Source organism: Miscanthus floridulus, chromosome 19 (genome assembly GCF_019320115.1).
Source record: "Miscanthus floridulus cultivar M001 chromosome 19, ASM1932011v1, whole genome shotgun sequence".
Classification (NCBI taxonomy): Eukaryota; Viridiplantae; Streptophyta; class Magnoliopsida; order Poales; family Poaceae; genus Miscanthus; species Miscanthus floridulus.
The window spans coordinates 27,924,888-27,945,793 of NC_089598.1; the positions used below are offsets into that span (position 1 = coordinate 27,924,888).

Genomic DNA, 20,906 nt, shown 5'->3' on the forward strand with positions numbered 1-20,906 from the left:
CCAGTCTCCGCCTAAGATGGGCGGAGGCCGGCCTCCGCCTAAGACGGGCGGAGGTTGTTGGCTGTTGAATACCACTTACTGGAGAAGGCCATTTGTAGATGAATATTCACTGACTCATAGAGGATCACTGAGTTATCTGATAAGTGTTGAATATTCCACGAGAACCACTGACTGGCGGAGGTTATTGACTGATTCATATAATTGTTGGACAGATATGTGACGAAGGCTGATCACTTAACGAGAAGAATTGCCTGCTGTAGAGTATTGACTGATTTGGCTTGAGGAGGTGAAAACACGCATATAACGAATGAAAATATATTCTAAGGGAGGATAAGAGATACTTACAGTACTGGTGACCTGCATGTTATTGAAAAAGAGATTCGACAAGAGTTGAAAATTGTTTTAAGTTTAGCCAGGTCAGGACCAAGCATGTATAGCCACTTAGGCCATGCTTTGATTGTGGCGAAGGCCACGAGAAGATTTTTGGTCACATTGGTGACAAGTTGTATGCAAGGTATTTAAAATTTGCCTTAAGAGGCGAAGGTTAGATCAAGAATGCGTCAAAATAAATCATAAGAGCAAGAGTACTAGGCATTAATTAAAAACTGGCAAGAATTATTCTCTCGCACTAGATTGGTACCTTAGGTGTGGTGTATGCGTTGGATCGCAAAGGTTGCAAAGGTAGCATATATGTGATCCAAATCTCTGAAGGCTTATATAGATTCTGCACATCTTTTCATAAACAGAGTAAAGGCATCATAGTGGCTAGCGGAAGTTGTATGATCAATATGATGAGAAGATCTGGTTACGAAATCCAGACTCATAAAACTTTTTACTGGATTTTGCGAAGTTATTAGCAAAAATAGAAATAAGAGCAGAGTACGGAGTTGTCAAAATATAAAAGTGTGAGCAAAGATGAAATAAGAGGATAGTGCTGCTTTTATTTCTGAAAGCCTTCTAATCTTTGTAGAAACTTTTTTAAGTAGTAGCGGCCGAAGGCTTTAGGAGTTCGGCTAAAAATTCTTCTTCTTTTCTTTCTCTTTAGATCTCAGATAGTCTTTATGGAGGTGTAAGTATGTCGTACACTCATACCTTCGCCCAAAGGTTCTTACCGTCCTTTGAGGTTCACTGCCAATTTGCTAATGAAGTCGTTGCAACAAAGGCTAAGCCGAAGAAGGTGCGCCGACGAAGGCAGGTCGGAGAAGGTCCTCTAATGAAGGTCTAGCCAGAGAATGTCGGCGATGAAGGCCAGTGGCGACTAGCGAAGGACGGGCTGGAGAAGGCCCGTCGACGAAGGCTCCAACTTCTAGCTCTGCAAAAAATTTCGTGCCGAGCACGGTGGGCGCCAATGTTGAAACTTCGGTTTCTAACAAGAGTGAGAAGTGGGTGGAGGCCTTCGTCTTAGGTCGGGGTCTCCGCCCGAGATGGGCGGAGGCCGGCCTCCGCCTAAGACGGGCGGAGGTCTCTGAATGCAGCGCACTCCTATCGGACAAAATCCTCTGTCGGAGGCTCCAGACAAAAGGTCGCTAAACAAGGGATTCAGTAGGCTTTGGCCAAGTAGGAGTAAGAGAAAGGGGCGGAGGCCCTCGGCTTTGGCCGATGCTCTAGACTCGGGCTTTGGCTCAGGCTCTGCCTGAAGGAGAGAGTGAGGATCAAGTACCGACTCACAAGAACTAGGGTTTCATAATTGCTTTACCAACCTCTCCCTCACAGTTACAAGTGTTCTCTATTTATAGGGCTCAACTACCACTTTACAGAGTTTACAAACGTGCCCCTCAACTGCTACGGTACATTCTAGGAATATTCCAGCCCTAGTGTCTAACCTCAGGGGTGTTCTCATCACACCGTCTCGCGATGTCTTCATTTTGGGCCTAAGCCGACGCCCACTAGAGGCCCATCAACTGTCCCCACGTATGCCTTGCTGACCTGATCGTTCCTTGATGGGCCTCCGCCGCCCTGGGGAACACCTTCGCCATGATTACTGTGCTTGGCCTCCGCTGTCTCGGGGAGAGCCTCCACCGTCCCAGGGAGAAACTCCACCGTCATTATTGTACTAGGCCTCCGCCGTCTTGGGAAGAGCCTCCGCTAGCTAGGCCTCGCCGTCTTGGGGAGAGCCTCCGTCGGCTAGGCCTCCGCCGTCTTGTGGAGAAGCCTCCGCCGGCTAGGCCTCCGCCGTTTTGGGGGGAAGCCTCCGCCGGCTAGGCCTCCGCCGTCTTGGGGGGAAGCCTCCGCCGGCTAGGCCTCCGCCGTCTTGGGGAGAGCCTCCGCCGGCCGGGCCTCCGCCGTCTTGGGGAGAGCCTCCGCCGGCTAGGCCTCCGCCATTATTCCTTCATCAGGCCTCTTCGAGGGGGAGTTGACCCATACCCCGTATGGGCTCCCCCAACATCCACAATATATATCGGCCCATTTTTTTTTGTACAGGTCAGGTTGCTGAGCCGTGAAGAGCCCGATAGGCAAATAAGCATAGCAAACTGGGCCTGAGAATGAGGGCCCAAGGCCGCCATTACTGTTTGTTTCCTTTCTTCCCCGAAGTACGTCCAACGCGACGGAAAAGAGGCCGTCGATAGCTATCAGATGCCACGGGCCGCCTCGTTCAGCCGCCAGGCTTGGCCAAATTCCTTGTCATCACAAAGAAGCTAAAGAAACGGTCTTGACGGCAGAAACTGTAGCAGATGAGCAACCATACTCAACATAGATTTTGAGAACCGAAAACACTGAGACAATCACCTGCTATGATTACTTTCTCCGAGCATGATTTTCATCGTATATCTTCAAAGGACCCTATTACTACCATACATCTGCAACCCACGTAATGTACATTACTGTTGTATGAAGATAAACTGTGCAATACAATTCCTAGATCCCTCCCCGCACAACAAACAGATGGTTGTGGCGTTTCCAGGGGCACACTTCCAGCGTCCACGGTGACGAATTTGCTAGCACTTGAGAAGTAATATATATCTGGACTACAACAAATTCAAGCCTCCTTCCTAGTTATCCTGTCAGCAGTACCAGCAGCAGTGAAAAAAAGTTGGTTAACAGTTAAGCATAGAAGTTTGCTGAACGGCCACAGAGGTTTCCATACCTGAAGCAATAGATTCCAAGAGCATCCTTGATTTCATGCACAACCGAAACGGCAAGGTGTAGGTAAAGACCCACTGTCACAGGAAAATGGAGCAGTGATATGTAAAACGTAGTGTGACCAGATAACCAAGCAGAAATATCGACATAAAAAGGATAATAGTCCCAGAAGATAGATGTTAACACATTGCTGACTTTGAGATGCAAAGTTCCATGCTATGCTATGAGCATGAGAATGCCACATGCGTAGATGTTGGTCTTCCTGATCATACCCAGTATAACAGCAATACAAGAAAAAGGTAAAGTTTTATGGTGCTAGTGATCCATTGCTAGGAAATGAGAATGTACTATCTGAAACAGCACTTTATAAATCTAAACGGGCTCTTTAGGCCCACAAAGCATGATACTATTGAACAGAATGGACAAACCAAATGTTAGTGCCTAGGAAAGATTCCATAGAAATGATCATAAGATGCAAGTATGAAACTGAAAATGCTCAAGTTCACCTGTATATGCACAATAAAGAAGCAGCAGCACAAGCTCATCAACTAAAGGACTCCTGCCAGTAAGAAGATCGAGTCATTTAGTGTAAACATAAAAGAGCTGTCTTTCAGATGTTACCAGTACTAGGTGGAATAAACACATTAAGAGCTTACCCATCGTTGATCTTTGCAATGAGAGCATTTGCAATCAGAAAACAAAGAAACACCAGAGACTGAAACAAGAGGTTTTAGTCAGTACTTAAAAAGTGGCCTACACTTGGCACCTAAAGATGAGAAGACAGGAGACTTCAAAGTCATACCATGAACATCCCAGATTTTAGACCTTTGGGCTCGTCACACAAATGAGCAAGTATCATTCTTCCCTGCTCAAAGATGATTATTCACATTATAAGATGATGAGCAGTATTTGTAGATATAAACAAAATGAGTGATAGTGCATTAGTATTGCACTGAGTTTGTCCCTTCAGAAAACCACACATTCCTTAAGGCATCATGCAACAGCTGAAATTAAGTCCAGTCTCATCTGATGTTCATACGAGTCATCAGGTGCACTGCTTGACTCATGCATTCCAAGCAAACCTGAGGCTTTTGTGTATGCTGTTATTTTATATTCTGTCAGGTTGCATGTGCTGTTATTTTATATTCTATCAGCAGTACTAATGAGACTGAGATGACTTTTGTGTGACCTGGGTCCTGGGTAGTGGCGAGGTTGCTATTTCCAATCAATCCCGCCTTACAAAATTAAATCATAAGGTCCAGATAACCCTCTAAACTAACATTCGGTCCAATTCACTCCCTCCAACTATTTCAGTTGGTCCAATTTACAATTTTCTTTTTTGTTTCTCTATGTACAAATTGTGTTTAAGTTTCAGATTTTGTGAGGTGATAGAGGACATATTTTGTGCTAGAAAAATCCATTATTCACTTTTCATCATTATGTTTCGTACGATATTGTATCTCTGGTGTTAATTTATTATTAAATTTCCTAAGCTATCAAAATAGTGGCCAAAAATTAAGATATATTTTTCTAACATAACTTATGATGTCCTCTATCACCTCACAAAATTCGATATTAAAACTCAACTTATATGTGCAGAAACAAAAAAAAAAAAAAATCTTGTTAAGGGGTAAACTAGACCAACTGAAATAGTTGGAGGGAGTAAATTGAACCAAATGTTAGTTTAGGGGGTTATGTGGATATAGGCCAAACTTGGCGGGAGTAATTTGAACTTTTTCCTAAGCTAAATAATCTAAGAACAAAAAACAACAGCAATGAAACTTACCACCAAATATCCAAAATTAAAGCCAGTTCCAATTACGAGCAAATGTGGTTGGTTCCTCATTATACTTGAAGGAGAAAGATAAGACCTGCATAACAAATAACAGGGACCTAAGTGTATCATATATATTTCCAAAGCTCTATCCTATACAATAAACAATGATGCATTTTTCAGTTGGCATACCAGATAGCAACTCCAGCTAACAGTGAAATAAAAGGAAGGATCTGCAGCCAAGTATAAAAAACGTAAGAAAACAAACATTAATATAAAATAACAGCACATGCAACCTGAGACTGCCAAATACAAGATAGTTATGTAATATAAACTAAAGAGGCAATAATATTGAAACAAAAGCGAAGTTCTCACATTGACAACTTAGATGCTCTAGGAGGCTATAAATGCTCTGGAGGGAACTAGATATCTATAGCTTTTTCAGCACTGGCAATGCAAACACATATAAACTTCATGGAAAAAAAGTTATATTAATGGGAACAAAGTTGAAAAATGTATGCAAAAGAATACACATTTCTTTTTTTTTTAAAAAAACTAACCCTTCCTTGCTTAGGGTTTAATATTTTCAAATGTATTATCGCTTACTGTTTCCAAAAGCACAGTAGCAAGCCAATATACTGTCCGCATATGGGAAAAGTCAAAAGCTTACCATGGCTAATGCTAATACCATGCTTCCTTTTCGCGTCTCAACTACCTCTTGGACATTGCTGACACTGGACAACAAAAGAATCACTTCTAAGCAATGATTGATCATATGCAACACAATTACATTAATTAACTATTATTCTTGCTCCACATTGTGGTAAATTTTATTGAAATCGCTAGCAAAGGAAGTGACGATTTATGAAAATGGAAGGATATTGCAAGCAGTTCTGGGGAACGAATACAAAGGACAGTAACATATTGTTAGAACTAATCATTAGCAAATATGAGATACGTATTTCAGTTACATTTATCAATTATCATTATTGCTTTGTACTGAGGTGAATGTCCCAAAGTCACTAGTTACATTTATCACTTCAAGAAACAGGACGAATCAGCATTTATGTGTAGTTCCATAATAGTTCTGGATGCTCAATGCAAAGAGCAGTTAGGGAGTAGAGGAAAAGGAAGAGAAGCTTACTTGGATCTAACAGTAGGTATAACGGCACATACAATCATAAGAATCAGCACAAGAACATACAAGGGGATTTCGATTTCTGAAACAAGCAAAAGGAAGAACTTTAGAAATAATTACAGTAATAATTATGTGAGGCCGTGAGCATTGTGCTTCTGGCAAACAGACTCAGTTGACTAAAGAAACAGATATCGCATTGTAGCAGAGAGCACAGAAATACTTATATGCTTGCAGTCAAATATCATGCCAATAAGGCATAAAGGAAAAAGTAATGCTGTGTTCGCATAAAATGGTGACATCATCTCATAGTCCCAAGAGTACATACCAGAAAGAAATGGAAGTGGAATCCAACCCAAAAAGGGTAGTGATTTCCGAAAATCCTGTGCCCACCATTCAGCGCCTAGATTAAGAGAACAAACAACATGAATTGCAGTAAACGTTCTGATTTTAGAACAATCAAGAATGTAACAGAGATTTGATGAAGAAAGTTAATGCATATCAAGATTTGCTTATAGGGGAAATTACCAGTAAGAAATGTAAACAAATGGGATACATAGATCAGCATCAGGCCCTCCGTTGGTCCATTTATTGTAGGAAGAATGAGTGTGTTTGTAAAGAAGCTGGTGACACAAGTGTAAATACCGATAAATAGCAGAGAGACCTTTGTTAATATCATGGATTAGCAGACATAAAAAAATAAACATTAAGAACATCAGTTCAGCAATACAAGATGTAAAACTAATGACTGAAACCTATAAATTTTCTTGTGTGAAATCATTTGCAACAACAGAAGACACAAGGTCAAGTAAATTGGTAAACACCAGCTGCCTCATAGGCTGTCTCATCAAATGCCACAGGATTTTGTTATGATGTGGAGGAGAGGGGAGGAGGTGAGAGAAAGAGGTATTGTTAAATCTAGGAATATGATACTACTTGTGTACTATTGTTGGAGTTGTTATTGGTATGCAACTCAAAACATTATTTTCTTCCATGCATAAACCAATGATTGTTAAATTCTACAAGTCTACGAGACCACTTATTGTCTGTTAAATTGTCTCAAGATCCACCTATAAAGCGACACCAAAGTACTTTCCCTAACTAGAAGAAACAAGAGGCAATATGTCGTATAAATATAGAAAAATGAGCAGCCATTCAGCATGAACCAAAGTAGAACTACCACTATTTCAAAATTCGGCATTCTAGGCTGCCTAGGTGGCATTGAGGTTCTAAGCAACATCCACCCCGTCTAGCGCCTGATCAGAGTAGCCCCCCTAATCAATGATGAGGCGATAGGCACGACCTCACCCCACTGACAGCGCCTTAGCACTTTTTTAGACAATGTCATACTTGTTAAGAAAATGGGGGAAAAAACACCACGTCACCAATGTGTTCCCTAGATATTGTGGAAGACTGGAAGTAACCATGAAGCAATCCACGTTAGAGCTATTTTGTCACATTTTATCATATATTATATTCCATGGCACATTAAACAATAACATGCAAAAGAAATTCACCAACATTCCAGCTAGATAACGTTGAGATAACTTAATGCCACAATAGGTACAGAGCCTATAAGCCTAAGAAGCTTTTACTATAACAAGCACTGTGAAATCTAATCATTTGATTGAGTGATCAGAAATTCAGAACACATAGTAACATTTGGGGCGGAAATACCAAATTTTGCTCAAATTAGAGTATGTACACACCAAATGGGTTTCAAGGGTCTTACTGTTCCCAGGTTGCAAGATAGAACGGGACAGCAGCAACCACCCAGAACCAGAATGTCCATCCTCCACACATCAAGGTGCTTCCAAGGGCCAAAGCTTCAAACTAACAACAAATCAGAGAAACATCTCAAAGGTCAAAGGAGGAAAAGGTGTAAGGCCATAAGGGCTTAGAAAATCCTTACAGCACAGGCAAGTGCATCACATCCTGTAAAATGGCAATTTAGATATGTAAGATGCCATGCTAATAGAGATAGGAAAAGGGAAAATGAGGGCTAAAAAGTACCATGATCAAAAAGTTCTCCAAGAGGGCTTGATGAGCTAGTACGCCTCGCTTGTTTACCATCAACAGCATCAAAAGTCTAGCATGGAGGCAATATTATACCATCAAGGCAAGATGCTATAAGACAATATAGTTTATCAAACTCTATCAAATTTATGAGCAAGCTGGCATCATAGTCACCAGTTTAATCAGGCATCCAGTGAACCATTATGCATACCAGCAGATAACAAAATAGAAAAAATAAAATTCTGGACTTCTTTTTAATGTCAATAAGGAGATACTATGTCAAAATACATTCTGGCTAGTATGAACAGACTAGAGTTTACCAAGTTGTTTGTATCTCAAGATTTAATATAATGTCATAGTTGTTTACAAAACAGGTTTGAAACTTTGGATGATGCATGGTACCAATAATGCAAAGTGCAAAGTAAATTGTACCAGTCTAATAAAACACAGAAAGGTCACAGGGTTAATGCTAATTAGTACATCGGCGAGTGCCAAAAGAGTGTTTTTCTCATTTAACTGCATGACACATGTTCCATTATCTTTTCCGACAGTGACTATTAATTTTGACCATTCCAAAGCATGTTTAAATTGAAATTGAGCCCTTACAATTGAATTTTCTAGACCTACAACTAAGCTACAAAAACTGTTCCGCAAAAGCTGACATGAAACTCATTTTAAAACCACCTAGAACAACAAAGCACACCTCATTCCACATAAGTTAGCCATAAATCCTAAAGTTAACACTGACACAATCCCCTTGTTCGCCTGGGTTCTTCTCTCTCTTGGGAGGAAACTAAATCCCAAGATAAGAAAAGCAGGGCATTCAAAAACTTTTAAATTGAAATACTCTTGCTTGGCAATGTATTACTATTTGGTAATCAAATGAGGGGGAAAAGGAAGCACAAAAAAGACTTAATTGTCCATTTAGATTCTCATAATTAGTAAGTTTCACAAACCTGGTACAAGAAGAGGAGTAATCCATGGGCAAGATGGACCCACCTAGGGGGAGCAGTGTCAAGGCGAGGCGAATATATCTGCATAAGTGGTCACCATAGCAACAACTTAAAAAAATGATGGGTTCTATCATGATATAGAATGCATCAAAAGAAGCACAGGTTGGGATCTTAACAGCCGGTTAACAGCTTCACAAAATTGCAACTAGTTCAAGCAAAAAAGACACTTACATAGCCAAGCAGCGCTGATAGAACTAGAAAAGAAAATCCTGTGAGTGTGATCTGAAATGTTGGAAAGCATAACCATGTACTGCACCAGATGAGATGAATCCAACAAAGAATGGACATTGTGGTCATCGATCCCTTACCATGTTTGGTCTATTTGTGAATCCATACATGCAAATGAAGAAAATTATAAGTTAGCACAGAAGTTTTGATAGGGAAAGAACAAAGCACAACATGAAACTTGATGCTTGCACTGTGCTAAAGCTTGATTTAACACAGGGGTGAGAGCTTAGGTGTTGCGATGGGGATTCTGTGTTCGGCGGTCAAGCTGTGATCTTGTACATAAACTCTCTTTTTGCTTAATTGAAAGGCAGTGGTCCTGCCAATTCGTTAAGCTTAATTGCCAAAAAGTCAGATTCTGCAACATGGTGCCTAAGAGCACTTTGCTGTTTGCTCTCCACCAGGTCACAATTGCTTGGTTGTACAAGAAAATCATCTAGTCAAAACTCATTGTTCACATGTGGGAGTAAGCTTACACCAGGAGAAGGTGAGCATTTTGGAAAGTTATCCCCCCCCCCCCCCCCCCCCTCAACCCCCCAACCCACCCACGCCCACCCCCCTCATCTCACTGCCAGATATAATTAGGAAAATTTCTACATTAGCTCACCAAAATATATTTGATCTATGAACAGCGGTAGTGACACCACATGTACATTTCCATCTATGAACAGCAGGTGAGTGCATGTAATTTATTATTGCTTTGTGGCATAGAATCCACCGGCTACTAAAAAAATGGAAACAGTAAAATACCATAACAAGCTAACACACAGACACAACTACCTGTAAAGCCATTCAGTTTTAGATAGCAACCGGATGTCAGTCGTATTAATCCCTTGATCTTAAGCTCCCCCTTATACCTTCTGAAATATTTCCCTCCCATAGTGATCTTGTGCGGAACAACCTACGCAGCGTTCTGCACATCTCCAAATTCAAATATTCCACAACAACGCCAAACACAAACAACTAATCCTTCTCGGGAGATCGTACAAAGCAAGATACTGCCCTTACAAATTGAAATTGGGGAATGGGCAGACGCAGCAACTACTCAACCACTACCAGTAAGAAGCCACGCAGAAGGAGACCAATCGAACACCAAAACAGGATTTGGAACTAGTCACAGGACAAACAACTCATTACCAGGGATTGCACGCACGCGCGGACTAACCACTAGTAGAACAATAGTATGTCGAGGACTGGAGCGCACGCTCACACGCAGGACAAAGAGAGGGGATGGAGACTACTCACGGCATCCAGAGCGGGAAGAGGGTGACGCATCGGCTCCAGAAGGGCTGGAGCACGTACTTGGCCACCACCGAGCGGTCCTCCCCGCTGTACCTGTACCGCTTCAGCGTCTCCACGCCGTGCGCGCCGATAAACCCCATCCTGCTCGGTCGGGATCGCCGCTGGCCGGGCCCGGAGCGGGGGCGATCGGAGGTGGAGGGGACCGGGTGGTCGAGAAGCTCTGGAAGGAAGGACGAGAAGGGGACGCGATTGCGGCGGGGCTGTAGAGTGGTAGGGTGGCGGCGGCGGTTCCGCGAGCGGCGAGAAGGCGAGGTCTGGAGCCTGGAGGGGAGCGGATCTTGCCTAAGGCAACGCGTGGTATATTCGTCACGCGTCCGTGTATGGCGTGGGGCCCGTGCGGTTTGAGTACGAGACTGGGAACCTTTTGGGTCCGACGGGAAGATGGCACCTGTCTGTCTCCTACTCAAAACTGAGCAACGTGGATCTCCGCGGTCGATTTATTTTTTTTTTAAAAAAATGGACCAATTTTAAATCATATTTTCAAATGGTATATCTTTTTTTTAATTCGACGCTATATATATGCATTTGGCTAACAATGCTGGCACGCATGCATCACGAATCTGATGTGGACGTTCCGATGATCCTATCCCACTATTCTGTTTGGCATGACAAAATCGATTTGGAATAATAGGGGTGGTGTTTTGTTTAAGGGCACTGGCCGCCAAGGGATAGCTGTGGCTCGTCACGGGAATCTAAGTGTTTGTTTGCAAACGATGCTCTTAGATGATAGGTTAGTTCGGCGTGAGCCAAGGAGCCCGACGTGTAGAGGGGGCGAAGGTTGTTTGGATAGGGTCTATTTTGAGTTCCTTGTAATCTCATGATGTACAAGACACGCCGGAGCCGTTCTCGGCTCAATATAACACTCAACCGAGATCCCTAATAAGAGGGTATCTCGTTCCCTCATTTCTCACATGGTATTCAGAGCGTCATTCCTAGCGGAACTCAAACATGGCGCTCTCATCCTTCTCCGTAGCGTTTGCTGCTATCTCTCCTCTCGGCTTCCTCCCCGTTACTGAGAAGCTCACCAGGACCAATCATCCAATGTGGAAGACGCAGGTCATGTGTGGCAGAGCCGTTCAAAATAACACATTTTCGAAGACGCTTGTCTTCCACTAGACACTAAGCACCTCGGAAGTGGCTAAACTGAACAATTCCGTCGAGCCCACCTCAAGAGAGAACTCGAAACAATCCACGTTTTACCGCCAGAATGCAATAATAAGTACAAACTTACATCACTTAATCCATTTCTTACAACATAGAGTCTTGAAAATTATTTATTACAATACCAGAGTTCAGAGTGCCATAATGAAATAGCGGAATGTAATAATCATCTAGCGAAAACGATGCACGGATCCATCTATGCCCACCAGAAGAATCCTCCACACAAGAGCTAACTCCTCAAGTTGCACCCGCAACAGGGTAGAATAAATCCTGAGTACACAATGTACTCACAAGACTTACCCGACTAGAGGGAGTAGTTTTCCAACTCCAAAGAGTATGATAGGCAATATGGTTTGCTGTGTTCCTTTTTATTTGCAAAAAACATTACTAATAGTAAGTCCTAAAATAAGAATATACGTATCAAGCTACTAAATTAGCTCTAATGACTAAGATACTAAGCTAACTATCATATTCACCAAGCAAAATGTTGGATTCACTAACAAACACTTAGCTTTGCAAATTAAGGGTATATCTTTATTTCTACTAAAGATTTAATGTATTTTGAAACAAAGAACATTTAACTACCCCAATGCTTAGTCTATTCTAAGGCCACAAAAATTACAGTGAGCACATAATAATACAATGAAGCTACCATAAATATTTCATGACTAAACTATCACCAATTTACCATAAAAATTCATACAATGATTAACTTAATAATATGAAGCACTTTCAAACGATTTAATAGCTTCTAGTGTCAACACATATAAATATGAACTAAATACACCAACAGATAGATCATAATTTTAAGAACGTAACAAAATTTGTTTCACAATTTTTAGACACCTGCATGATTTTATATTAATTACCAAAGATCAGTTTAGAAATTAAATTACAAAACCATTCACTAATTCATAGAAAAAGAAAAACCAATCTCCCGCGTGACCTACGTGACGTAGCGCCCGCGCAGCGGCCCGCGACGGGGGAGTCTCGCGCGCGTTGGCGCTTTTGCAAAAGAGGCCTCACACTTCTTCCAAATCATAACTAAGTGCTAACACTATTTCTCCCTCTCTCAGACCTTCTCACTTAACCCCCGTCCTTTCCCTAATTCACCCATGCGCACCCCCGGTGGCTTAGTGCACAGCGGCGTGGCGAACGGCGACACAGCACGGTCGCACCGACCACCTGGGACATGCGCCGGCCCACATATCGGGTCGGTCACCCTCCCCGACCCGAGCGGCTATGCTAAGCGGCAACACGGGGCGGCGAGACTCGCTGGAGCCAGCTGCCGCGGCGCGTGGCCGTCCACGACGGTGGCGCGGCTGCCCCGGTGAACCAGAGCACCTAAGAACCTAACTGGCTAGCGAGGGAGCATCAGTAGACTACCGTGGACCTAGGCGAGGTGACGGTTTGGGTGGAGGATGGCGGAGGAGGTGTGGCCACGTGCGGCCGAGCCATGCGACGGCGCACCGCGGTGGCGTGGTCGTGTTAGCGGCGACGGGGAGGCTGTAGCGGTTCCACTGGCGTGCGCAAGGTGGAGAGGGAGGCAAGGCGAAGCTAGTGGTGCAGGTGAATAGGCTCAGGAGGAACGGTAGGAGGGCTGCCCTCGTCCATGGTCGGACGTGGCCTTATCATCACGGCGGCGGAAAAAGCGAAAAATTAGAGCTTGGCAGTAGTGGGGTATAGGCATAGGGGACAGGCGCGGATGCGACGGCAACGACAGCAGCTGTGTCATAGCATGAGGCAGGTCGGTGGTGCGGTAGCACGGCGAGGCAGGCTGCAGCGCTGCCCGGTCATGCGAGCATCAGCAGTGGCTCCACGCGGCAGAGCCAGTGGCGGTCAGGCCAGGGCAATCACAGCCGGACACGCATGGCAGCGCGCGTGCGCATGCAGAGCGAGCCGGTGTGGCGACGTAGTGCCCCGAGGCATGGTGACCGCGTTCACCCGGTGAATTAGTCCGAAATCATGTCTTGCACAAATTTTAAAGCGCCTATAAAAACTAAACGGTTGCTCTGGAACCTAAACCCATCTTCACCATGCTCCAGAGGGGATATGAGGCTACCAACCTGAGCTAAAATACGACACCACTTCTTAACTCGATTTCACAAAATAAATTGCCAAACATAGCATTGTCTAGCTGTCAACGTACTTTAAATTTTTTTTTAAGCTGAACTTGATTCCAAATTGTATTTCTAGGCTATTAAAAATATTAGCTAGCAATGTTGTTTTTCAACAGCAAGGATTTCATTGTCATCTACCATGTTCATATTCCAAACTTTATTTAAGTGCCACATATATGTTCTATAGCATTTTTGTTCAATAAAAATTAGTTTTAAGCCCTACTTGATATATATGCATTATTGAATAGCTTCTCATTTAACGGTTTTTACTGATCATCTTAGGTTAAAAATTTTATCCACATATTCCATCACATGCATTATTACATAGCCATGATACTTATGACATATTTTAGTAATTTGTTTAGGGCGTAATACCGAGGGTGTTACAACTCTCCCTCCTTAAACAAAATCTCATCCCGAGATTTCATGTGAGTGCCTAGTGTGGAAAAAAGTGATAAAAAGTAAACTTTTAACTTAAGCCATTACCTTGATATTTTGGGGGAGAAGGTGGGGATAATGCTCCAGAATATAACTCTCCTGTTTTCACGTTGCTTCGTCCTCCGAATGGTTTTGCTATTGGACTTTATAAAATTTTACCACTTTGTTTCTCGTTACCCTTTCTTTTTCATCCAAGATTTTGACGGGATGCTCAATAAGAAAGATCCGGTTGGAGAGGGAGTCCTTCAATTTCCACTACTTTAGTGGGGAACTTGTTTACACTAAAATTTAGTAAGTTTTCTCTAGAAAGGAAGAGATCGACCGATGATGTTGAAAGCAAAAAAGATCTTCTAATTGATGTATATTTATGAGCTGGCCCGTAAATATTCTCTAGTATATTTTCGGAGAAGCCTCATGTAGAGACCTCTTCACATGAAGCAGCGAAGGAGATATCGTTGGCATCAAGTTGGATTTCAGCAAAATATCAAACAGCTAGCGTCACCTGTACATATCGGAGTGGGCAACCGGCAAGGCAAATAGAAAAGGCTAAAAGCCCAAGTGCTCTACGAGCTATGCTTGACTTGGATACCAACAAGATTAAAACATAGGAGATATACATGTATATGTGATCATTAGACTTGCATGTTTGGCTATTATGGGTATTCATGCAAGTGTGGCCAATTAATATATTTGGCCAGTTATATATGGTAAGACTCACGTGCAAGGCTAAACAGATCAACTAATGAAGAAGGAATATTTTAATATTATTTGGTCGGGCTACATAAGGAAATAAATCAACATATCTTTGGATGGAGACACGAAGCTTCCTGACTCCTGACTGCTGACGTGATGAGGATGCAAGATAAGTCCAATTGGAAATATACGCATATACGTATACATGACTGGAGGTGAAAGGAATATTATTTTATTGACGTCCAGGTGCACATCAAGGATAAGAAGCAATGACATATATCATGTATACGTGTATACAAGGCCGGCTTGGTGTCATACATGGACACGTCAATCAAAGAAGCTATGTTTAGTAACAAGAATCTGTCCATGAGCCGCATGCATTTTCAAGAAGCCCAGATGCCACATGATTATATTTACTTACGTGAGGAGGAAGGAAGGGAAGTCAAATCGGACCTGTGTTGAAATACATGGCAGCATGGCGTGGTTACAAACATGATAGAGGTTCGGAGGATTAATGTGCATACATGTGGAGTCATTGTATCTTAATTTTTTCCTTTATTTAGATATATTTTGTTAGGCAAGTCTCTTTAGGACTTTTATCCACCTAGGGTATAAATATAAACCTCCGGCCATTGTAAAACACAAACATCAATCAAAATTAGTCTTTACTTTTTTGGCTTCACGCCAACCTTTAGGAGTAGGAGTAATGTAGCTTTTTGTTGAGTTCTTCAGCAAACAGGGCTGCATCGACGGATCAACCTCCAGCTTGCTTGTGAGTACCACCACGACTTGTATTGTGCTTGTAAAGCTGCATCAGCTGATTGATCTTTTATGAGCCATAATATAAGTTAGTTATCGATCTGTATCGTAGTTTGTAAGGCTGGATCTAGGGATGAAAACGGATCGGATACGGACGGATATCACCGATATTACATTTGTTTTCATATTTCTGTCCGGATTCAGATTCGAATACGGATAGTGTCAACTATATCGGATATGATACGATTGGATATCGACATCATAAATATGCGATTTGAGTATTTGGATACGAATATGGTATCGGATGTTGGATATCTGGACTCGGATACGGACAGATCTCAACCCCTCTAAATGGATTCGGTTTCGAATACAGTCGGAAAATATCCGTATCGTTTTCATCCCTAGCTGGATCAGCTGATTAATCTCTTATGAATCATAATATAGATCAAAGTTATCGATCTTGTTGTTTAATACAATATCACCAGTTATCGAATATGGTAAGATTAGTAAGATTTTTCTTGCTGTTTTTGGTTGTTTCACCTGTTATCGATCTTGTTATAATTAATGTTTTATTAATTATAACAAATCACCTGATTGAGATAGAGATAGATCGGCATTATATCATCTTAATTGACCGTCCTTTGATCTAGTCACGCTTTAAATCTCATAATTGATGACCTAATTTTGCTAGATCGGCTGTTTTATCTCTATTCCAATCAAACATAATATGCATCCAAAGACATGTTTCAATCTTGAATAAACTCACTAGTTAATGAGATCTAATCTAATGACACTACCATAGCTACATCAATCCGGTCGAACTTCACTGGTAAGACTTTAGATTAGAAATTATTGATTAGTGGTTTTGTTCATGATCGAGATATATACTCTATTTGTTTGCGATGCCTGCATTGGCTATTTTAGCCGATTGCCTATGCTCTCACACATATAGCATGTTTTCATGAATCTGTTGACATATAGATGGTTTTATAGATTTTTTGGCTTTAGTTTGTTATCATTATCATAGCTGCATCGATCTAGTCGAACCTTACTGTTGATGATAATAGATTAGATTCAAATTATTTATGGATTTATTTATGGTAAACAGTCGGTTGTTCGCGTGTTATACTCTTTTTATCAAACTTGTCGGCTCAACGTTTATATCGATCATGTTCTATTTAGCCGATGATGTTTTCTTATATTGCTTTATTGCCGGATATCGACTATTTAGTTGATAGCCTTATTGAATTAGCTATCTAGCCGTACAATTGGAACTATGTGGTACAACATCGACATGTTCCACCTTAAACTACTAATTATTCTCTCCTTGTCAATTGCAGGGTGTCGACGAAATATGGTCGGCAGTCTACCTAGGGGTATGCCCAAGGTAGTAGATTGTCGGCAGACAGATGCGCAAGCCACAAACAAGACGGTGACGCAAGACGGACACGAGGTTTTATCCAGGTTCGGCCACCAAGAAGGCGTAATACCTACGTCCCGCGTCTGATTTGTATTGCTGTATGTCAATGAGAGATGTTTTTAGAGGGATCCCCTGCCCGCCTTATATAGTCCGGGGGGCAGGGTTACAGATCTGGAAACTAATCCTAGTCAGTTACAATTGCCATATGTGGCCGGATAAGGATTCCTATTCTAACCGACTAGGATCCTGCTTGATCGCCAAATCTGCCTTGACTCCTTGCGCGGGACTCCAACCAGGTTGGCTGGGCCGCACGTTGTCTTTCGGATGGACCGGACCCATCGATCCGGGCTGGCCCAAGCTTAGCCGTAAGGGTATAGGGGTTAATACCCCCACAGCTAGTCCCCGAGCACCATGTATTATGCTGCGACACGCCATTTCGACCTTCTTCGACAAGTAAGGCTTGAGTCCTTGACATATCTTGACCACCGTCGTCGCCGGAGAAATAGGTTGTCTGAAGAATGTATGGTGCTCTTAAGAAAAAAGAAAAAGATTTCCATCCCGGGAAGTGTGCCCATGTGTATTTCTAAAAAGAAATGTAAGTGCGTCTTGAAGCGTAGCATCTTTGATCATCAGAGGCGTAGTGGTCGAAAAACAAGCACATTCACCGCAAGGTGAAGTGTGCCCACTTAGTCCCCGAGCCTGGTAGTAGGTGACGTAGGCACGTGGTGCCAGGGTCTAAAAAGAATTCCTAGTTAAGTTGAGAACCCAATCGTCGTACAGGCGATACGAGATGCATCGGCAGGTGCATCGTACCGATGTAGTCCCCGAGCTTGCTAGAAGGCGAAGTATGAGCCTTGTAGCAAGGTCTAAATAAATGTCTCTCAACTGTATGTGAGTACAAATCACATGTAGCCGAGGAGAATGATTCTCCGAGCAGTGGTCGGGATAGTCCCCGAGCACGATAGTAATCCTTACAATCATTCAAAGCATAGGGGTCGATTAAAACACATTCACCTCAAGGTGAAGTGTGCCCACTTAGTCCCTGAGCCTGGCAGTAGGTGACGCAGGCACGTGGTGCTAGGGTCTAAAAAAGAATTTCCACTGAAGTTAAAAATCCAATCGTTGAACAGGCAATACGAAATGCATCGGCAGGTGCATCGTACCGATGTAGTCCCCGAGCTTGCTGGAAGGCGAAGTATGAGCCTTGTAACAAGGTCTAAATAAATATCTCTCAACTGTATGTGAGTACAAATCACATGTAGCCGAGGAGAACCCTTCTCCGAGCAGTGGTCGGGATAGTCCCCGAGCACATCAATTGTTGGAGCAAACAGTCACTTGGCACCTGTATGGAGGTGCATCAGTGTGGGCCCTCTTACACTATCAATGAAGAGGCGCGTACACTGGTAATGAAGGAGCACGTTTATTGGTGTAGATCTCGAGGTTGTGTGAACAACCGTCTACGACGCGTGCGCACATCTCCCAATAATCTTGGGCGGATGAAACGATGGAGCTCTTTGTTTTATATAATGTAGATCTGGTAAGTTACTCACACCGTTCCCCATTGTCATTCGCCGCCACAACCTTCTTCTTCCTCCTGTCGAACCCTATTCCTCTGAAAATCATCGCCAATCCCCTCGCCACCGCATCCACCCCCCTTAGTAAGGATAGACTAATGGCGAAGAGAGACGCCCAGAAGAAAGGCGGAGTCATGGCGAAGGAATGGTGGAAGTCATAGAGCAATGAGCAAACCATCGAGGACCTCGTCGCCATGGGAGTGCTCCACAACAAGGCACTCGCGGGATGGCGTGCACCGGAAGGAGAAAGCTTCCCCGATCCACAACTAGGTGAGATTGTGGTTTTCGAAGACTTCTTCAAACGGGGTTTTGGGATTCTAGTGCACCCTTTCCTTCAGGGTCTCTGCTTGTATTACGAGATTGGGATTTGCAATCTACATCCCAACTCGATTCTTCTTGTCTCCACCTTCATCCATCTCTGCGAGTCTTATGGTGGCTTCCAGCCCCATTTCGACCTCTTTCGCCACCTGTTCTGTCTTCAGAAGAAAGGGAGCGGTGGCTCGAAGATAGCCGGAGGCGTCTACCTGAATCTGTGCGACGGCATGAAAGCCCAATACTTGCACTGCCCCTGGAACACCTCACTGGACGAGTGGTACAAGAAGTGGTTCTACATCCATGAAGAGCCGAACACCATCACTCTGTGCGACGTGGGGCTGATTTCAGAGAAGAAGAATAGCTAGATAGAGAAACCCGAGAACCTAGAGCAGATCGCCGAACTGCTCGGGATGATCCCGTGGGGAAAGCTAGATGGCCCAAGTGTGGTCGGGAACTTCATCAGCCGAAGGATCTAGCCTTGCCAGAAGAGGGTTCATCTAGGCTTCGAGTACCAGGGGAGCGTAGATCCGATAAGGACCAGGAAAGAGCCGCTCGACAAGATGGAAATCAAGGCCAGGATTGGGGAGCTATTCAACCTGGCCAATCCCAAAGCACGCCTTCAAGCTGGCTCGACCTCCCCTAAAGGTAAATGATGCCTCCTTTTAACTGTAGAGTCATGTTGTAACAAGAAATTGACTGTTGTCCCTGTTTTGTGTCTCAGTGTAATGGTCGTGACCAGACAGTAGTGTTCGTGTCGCCTCCCCCCAGTGTGGATTGGCTGCAAGCTGCCGGCCCAGCCGCCCAGACCAGCGCTAGGACCAATGATGTCCACTGGGCGGCACTCGAGACCGTGGAGGATGCATCGACCAGAGCCGCTAGCAAGCGTCCGGCTGCTAGCAAACGATGCCAAGCCATCTTCCCCCTGTCGGACGATGAAGCAGAGGATGCAGACATCTTCCGACTCATCCCTTGAAAGAGGAGAAGACAAATGGGGTCGATGGAGCAGGGTGGCTCCTCTGTGCCAGCAGTGGTTGCATCACCGATCACCGCAACATAGAGGTCAAGCAAGGGAAACATCGAGCATCAAACCCCGATGCCTGTACCGGAGGTGGAAAGAGTCCCGGTGGAACCTGCCGAGCACGCAGAGTAGGGGCGGTCGAGGAGACACTCCTTCGCCACATCATTCCACAAATCGAAGCTGTAAGTATCTATATCTTTGATGTAAGCTTGTAATTTGCATTGGATACTATTATCTTCTGAACTTGTCTCTGATATATTAGGTCGGCGTCCACCGAGAACCCCGACCAGCTAGCCGGGTGCAGCACAACTTCGCTAGCAATGGTGGGACAAACTACCTAGCAGCCAGCTATGGAGGAGCCTGTAGTAGGAACTCCGCCGGGACCTCAGCAGGCGGACGACCAGATGTCAGTCCCCGAGTGGCTGGTCGAGAAGACAATCGAGCAGAGTACAAGTGCTCTGAGCACAGACCCTGCTGAGGCGAATACCTTGGCGCTAAGGGAACCGAATCTAGCTGAGGAGCAGCAGCCAGAAGTGGTACAGAGCACTCTTGCCGACGCGACGACTCGTGGAAAAGCCATGGTGGTCGTGGAGTCTGCAGACTCCAGACCAGCACCGCCTCCCAAATAGGAGGCTAAAGAGGAAGAAGTAGAAGACGTCCTGGGCTGTCCCCAAGATAGGCGACAACATATATATGTGTCGCGCTGGCGGAACGACGAATAGGTTATGCACGAAGAAATCCCAGAGGTCGAAGAGACCCTAAGAGTCGAACGGGCGGCCAAGCGTCTGGTGACAGAAGTCCAGATATGTTTGGCTTGAATCCTTGACCCTGTTATGTTGTCGAACTGTCTGACTTAGCTTGT

At 43.8% G+C, this 20,906-nt stretch overlaps 1 protein-coding gene across 2 annotated transcripts; it reads right to left on the reverse strand.

Moving 5' to 3' along the window:
- Positions 1-2,712: 2,712 nt before the first annotated feature.
- LOC136527421 (choline/ethanolaminephosphotransferase 1-like) lies at positions 2,713-10,861 on the reverse strand. 2 transcript variants are annotated; one of them, XM_066520150.1, is made up of 18 exons: positions 10,490-10,861; positions 9,328-9,337; positions 9,191-9,241; positions 8,963-9,040; positions 8,004-8,079; positions 7,903-7,925; positions 7,723-7,823; positions 6,519-6,613; positions 6,319-6,393; positions 6,000-6,075; positions 5,526-5,589; positions 5,048-5,088; positions 4,868-4,952; positions 3,884-3,946; positions 3,738-3,796; positions 3,588-3,640; positions 3,086-3,158; positions 2,713-2,999 (listed from the first exon to the last, which is right to left on the reverse strand). In XM_066520150.1, exons 1-18 carry the CDS (start codon positions 10,624-10,626, stop codon positions 2,978-2,980), a joined length of 1,182 nt encoding a protein of 393 aa, XP_066376247.1. In that variant the 5' UTR covers positions 10,627-10,861; the 3' UTR covers positions 2,713-2,977. The 2 variants fall into 2 exon arrangements, with proteins under 2 accessions (XP_066376247.1, XP_066376246.1); XM_066520149.1 differs by lacking the exon at positions 10,490-10,861 and adding an exon at positions 10,025-10,051 and having other exon boundaries at positions 9,191-9,337.
- Between the last annotated feature and the right edge of the window lie 10,045 nt (positions 10,862-20,906).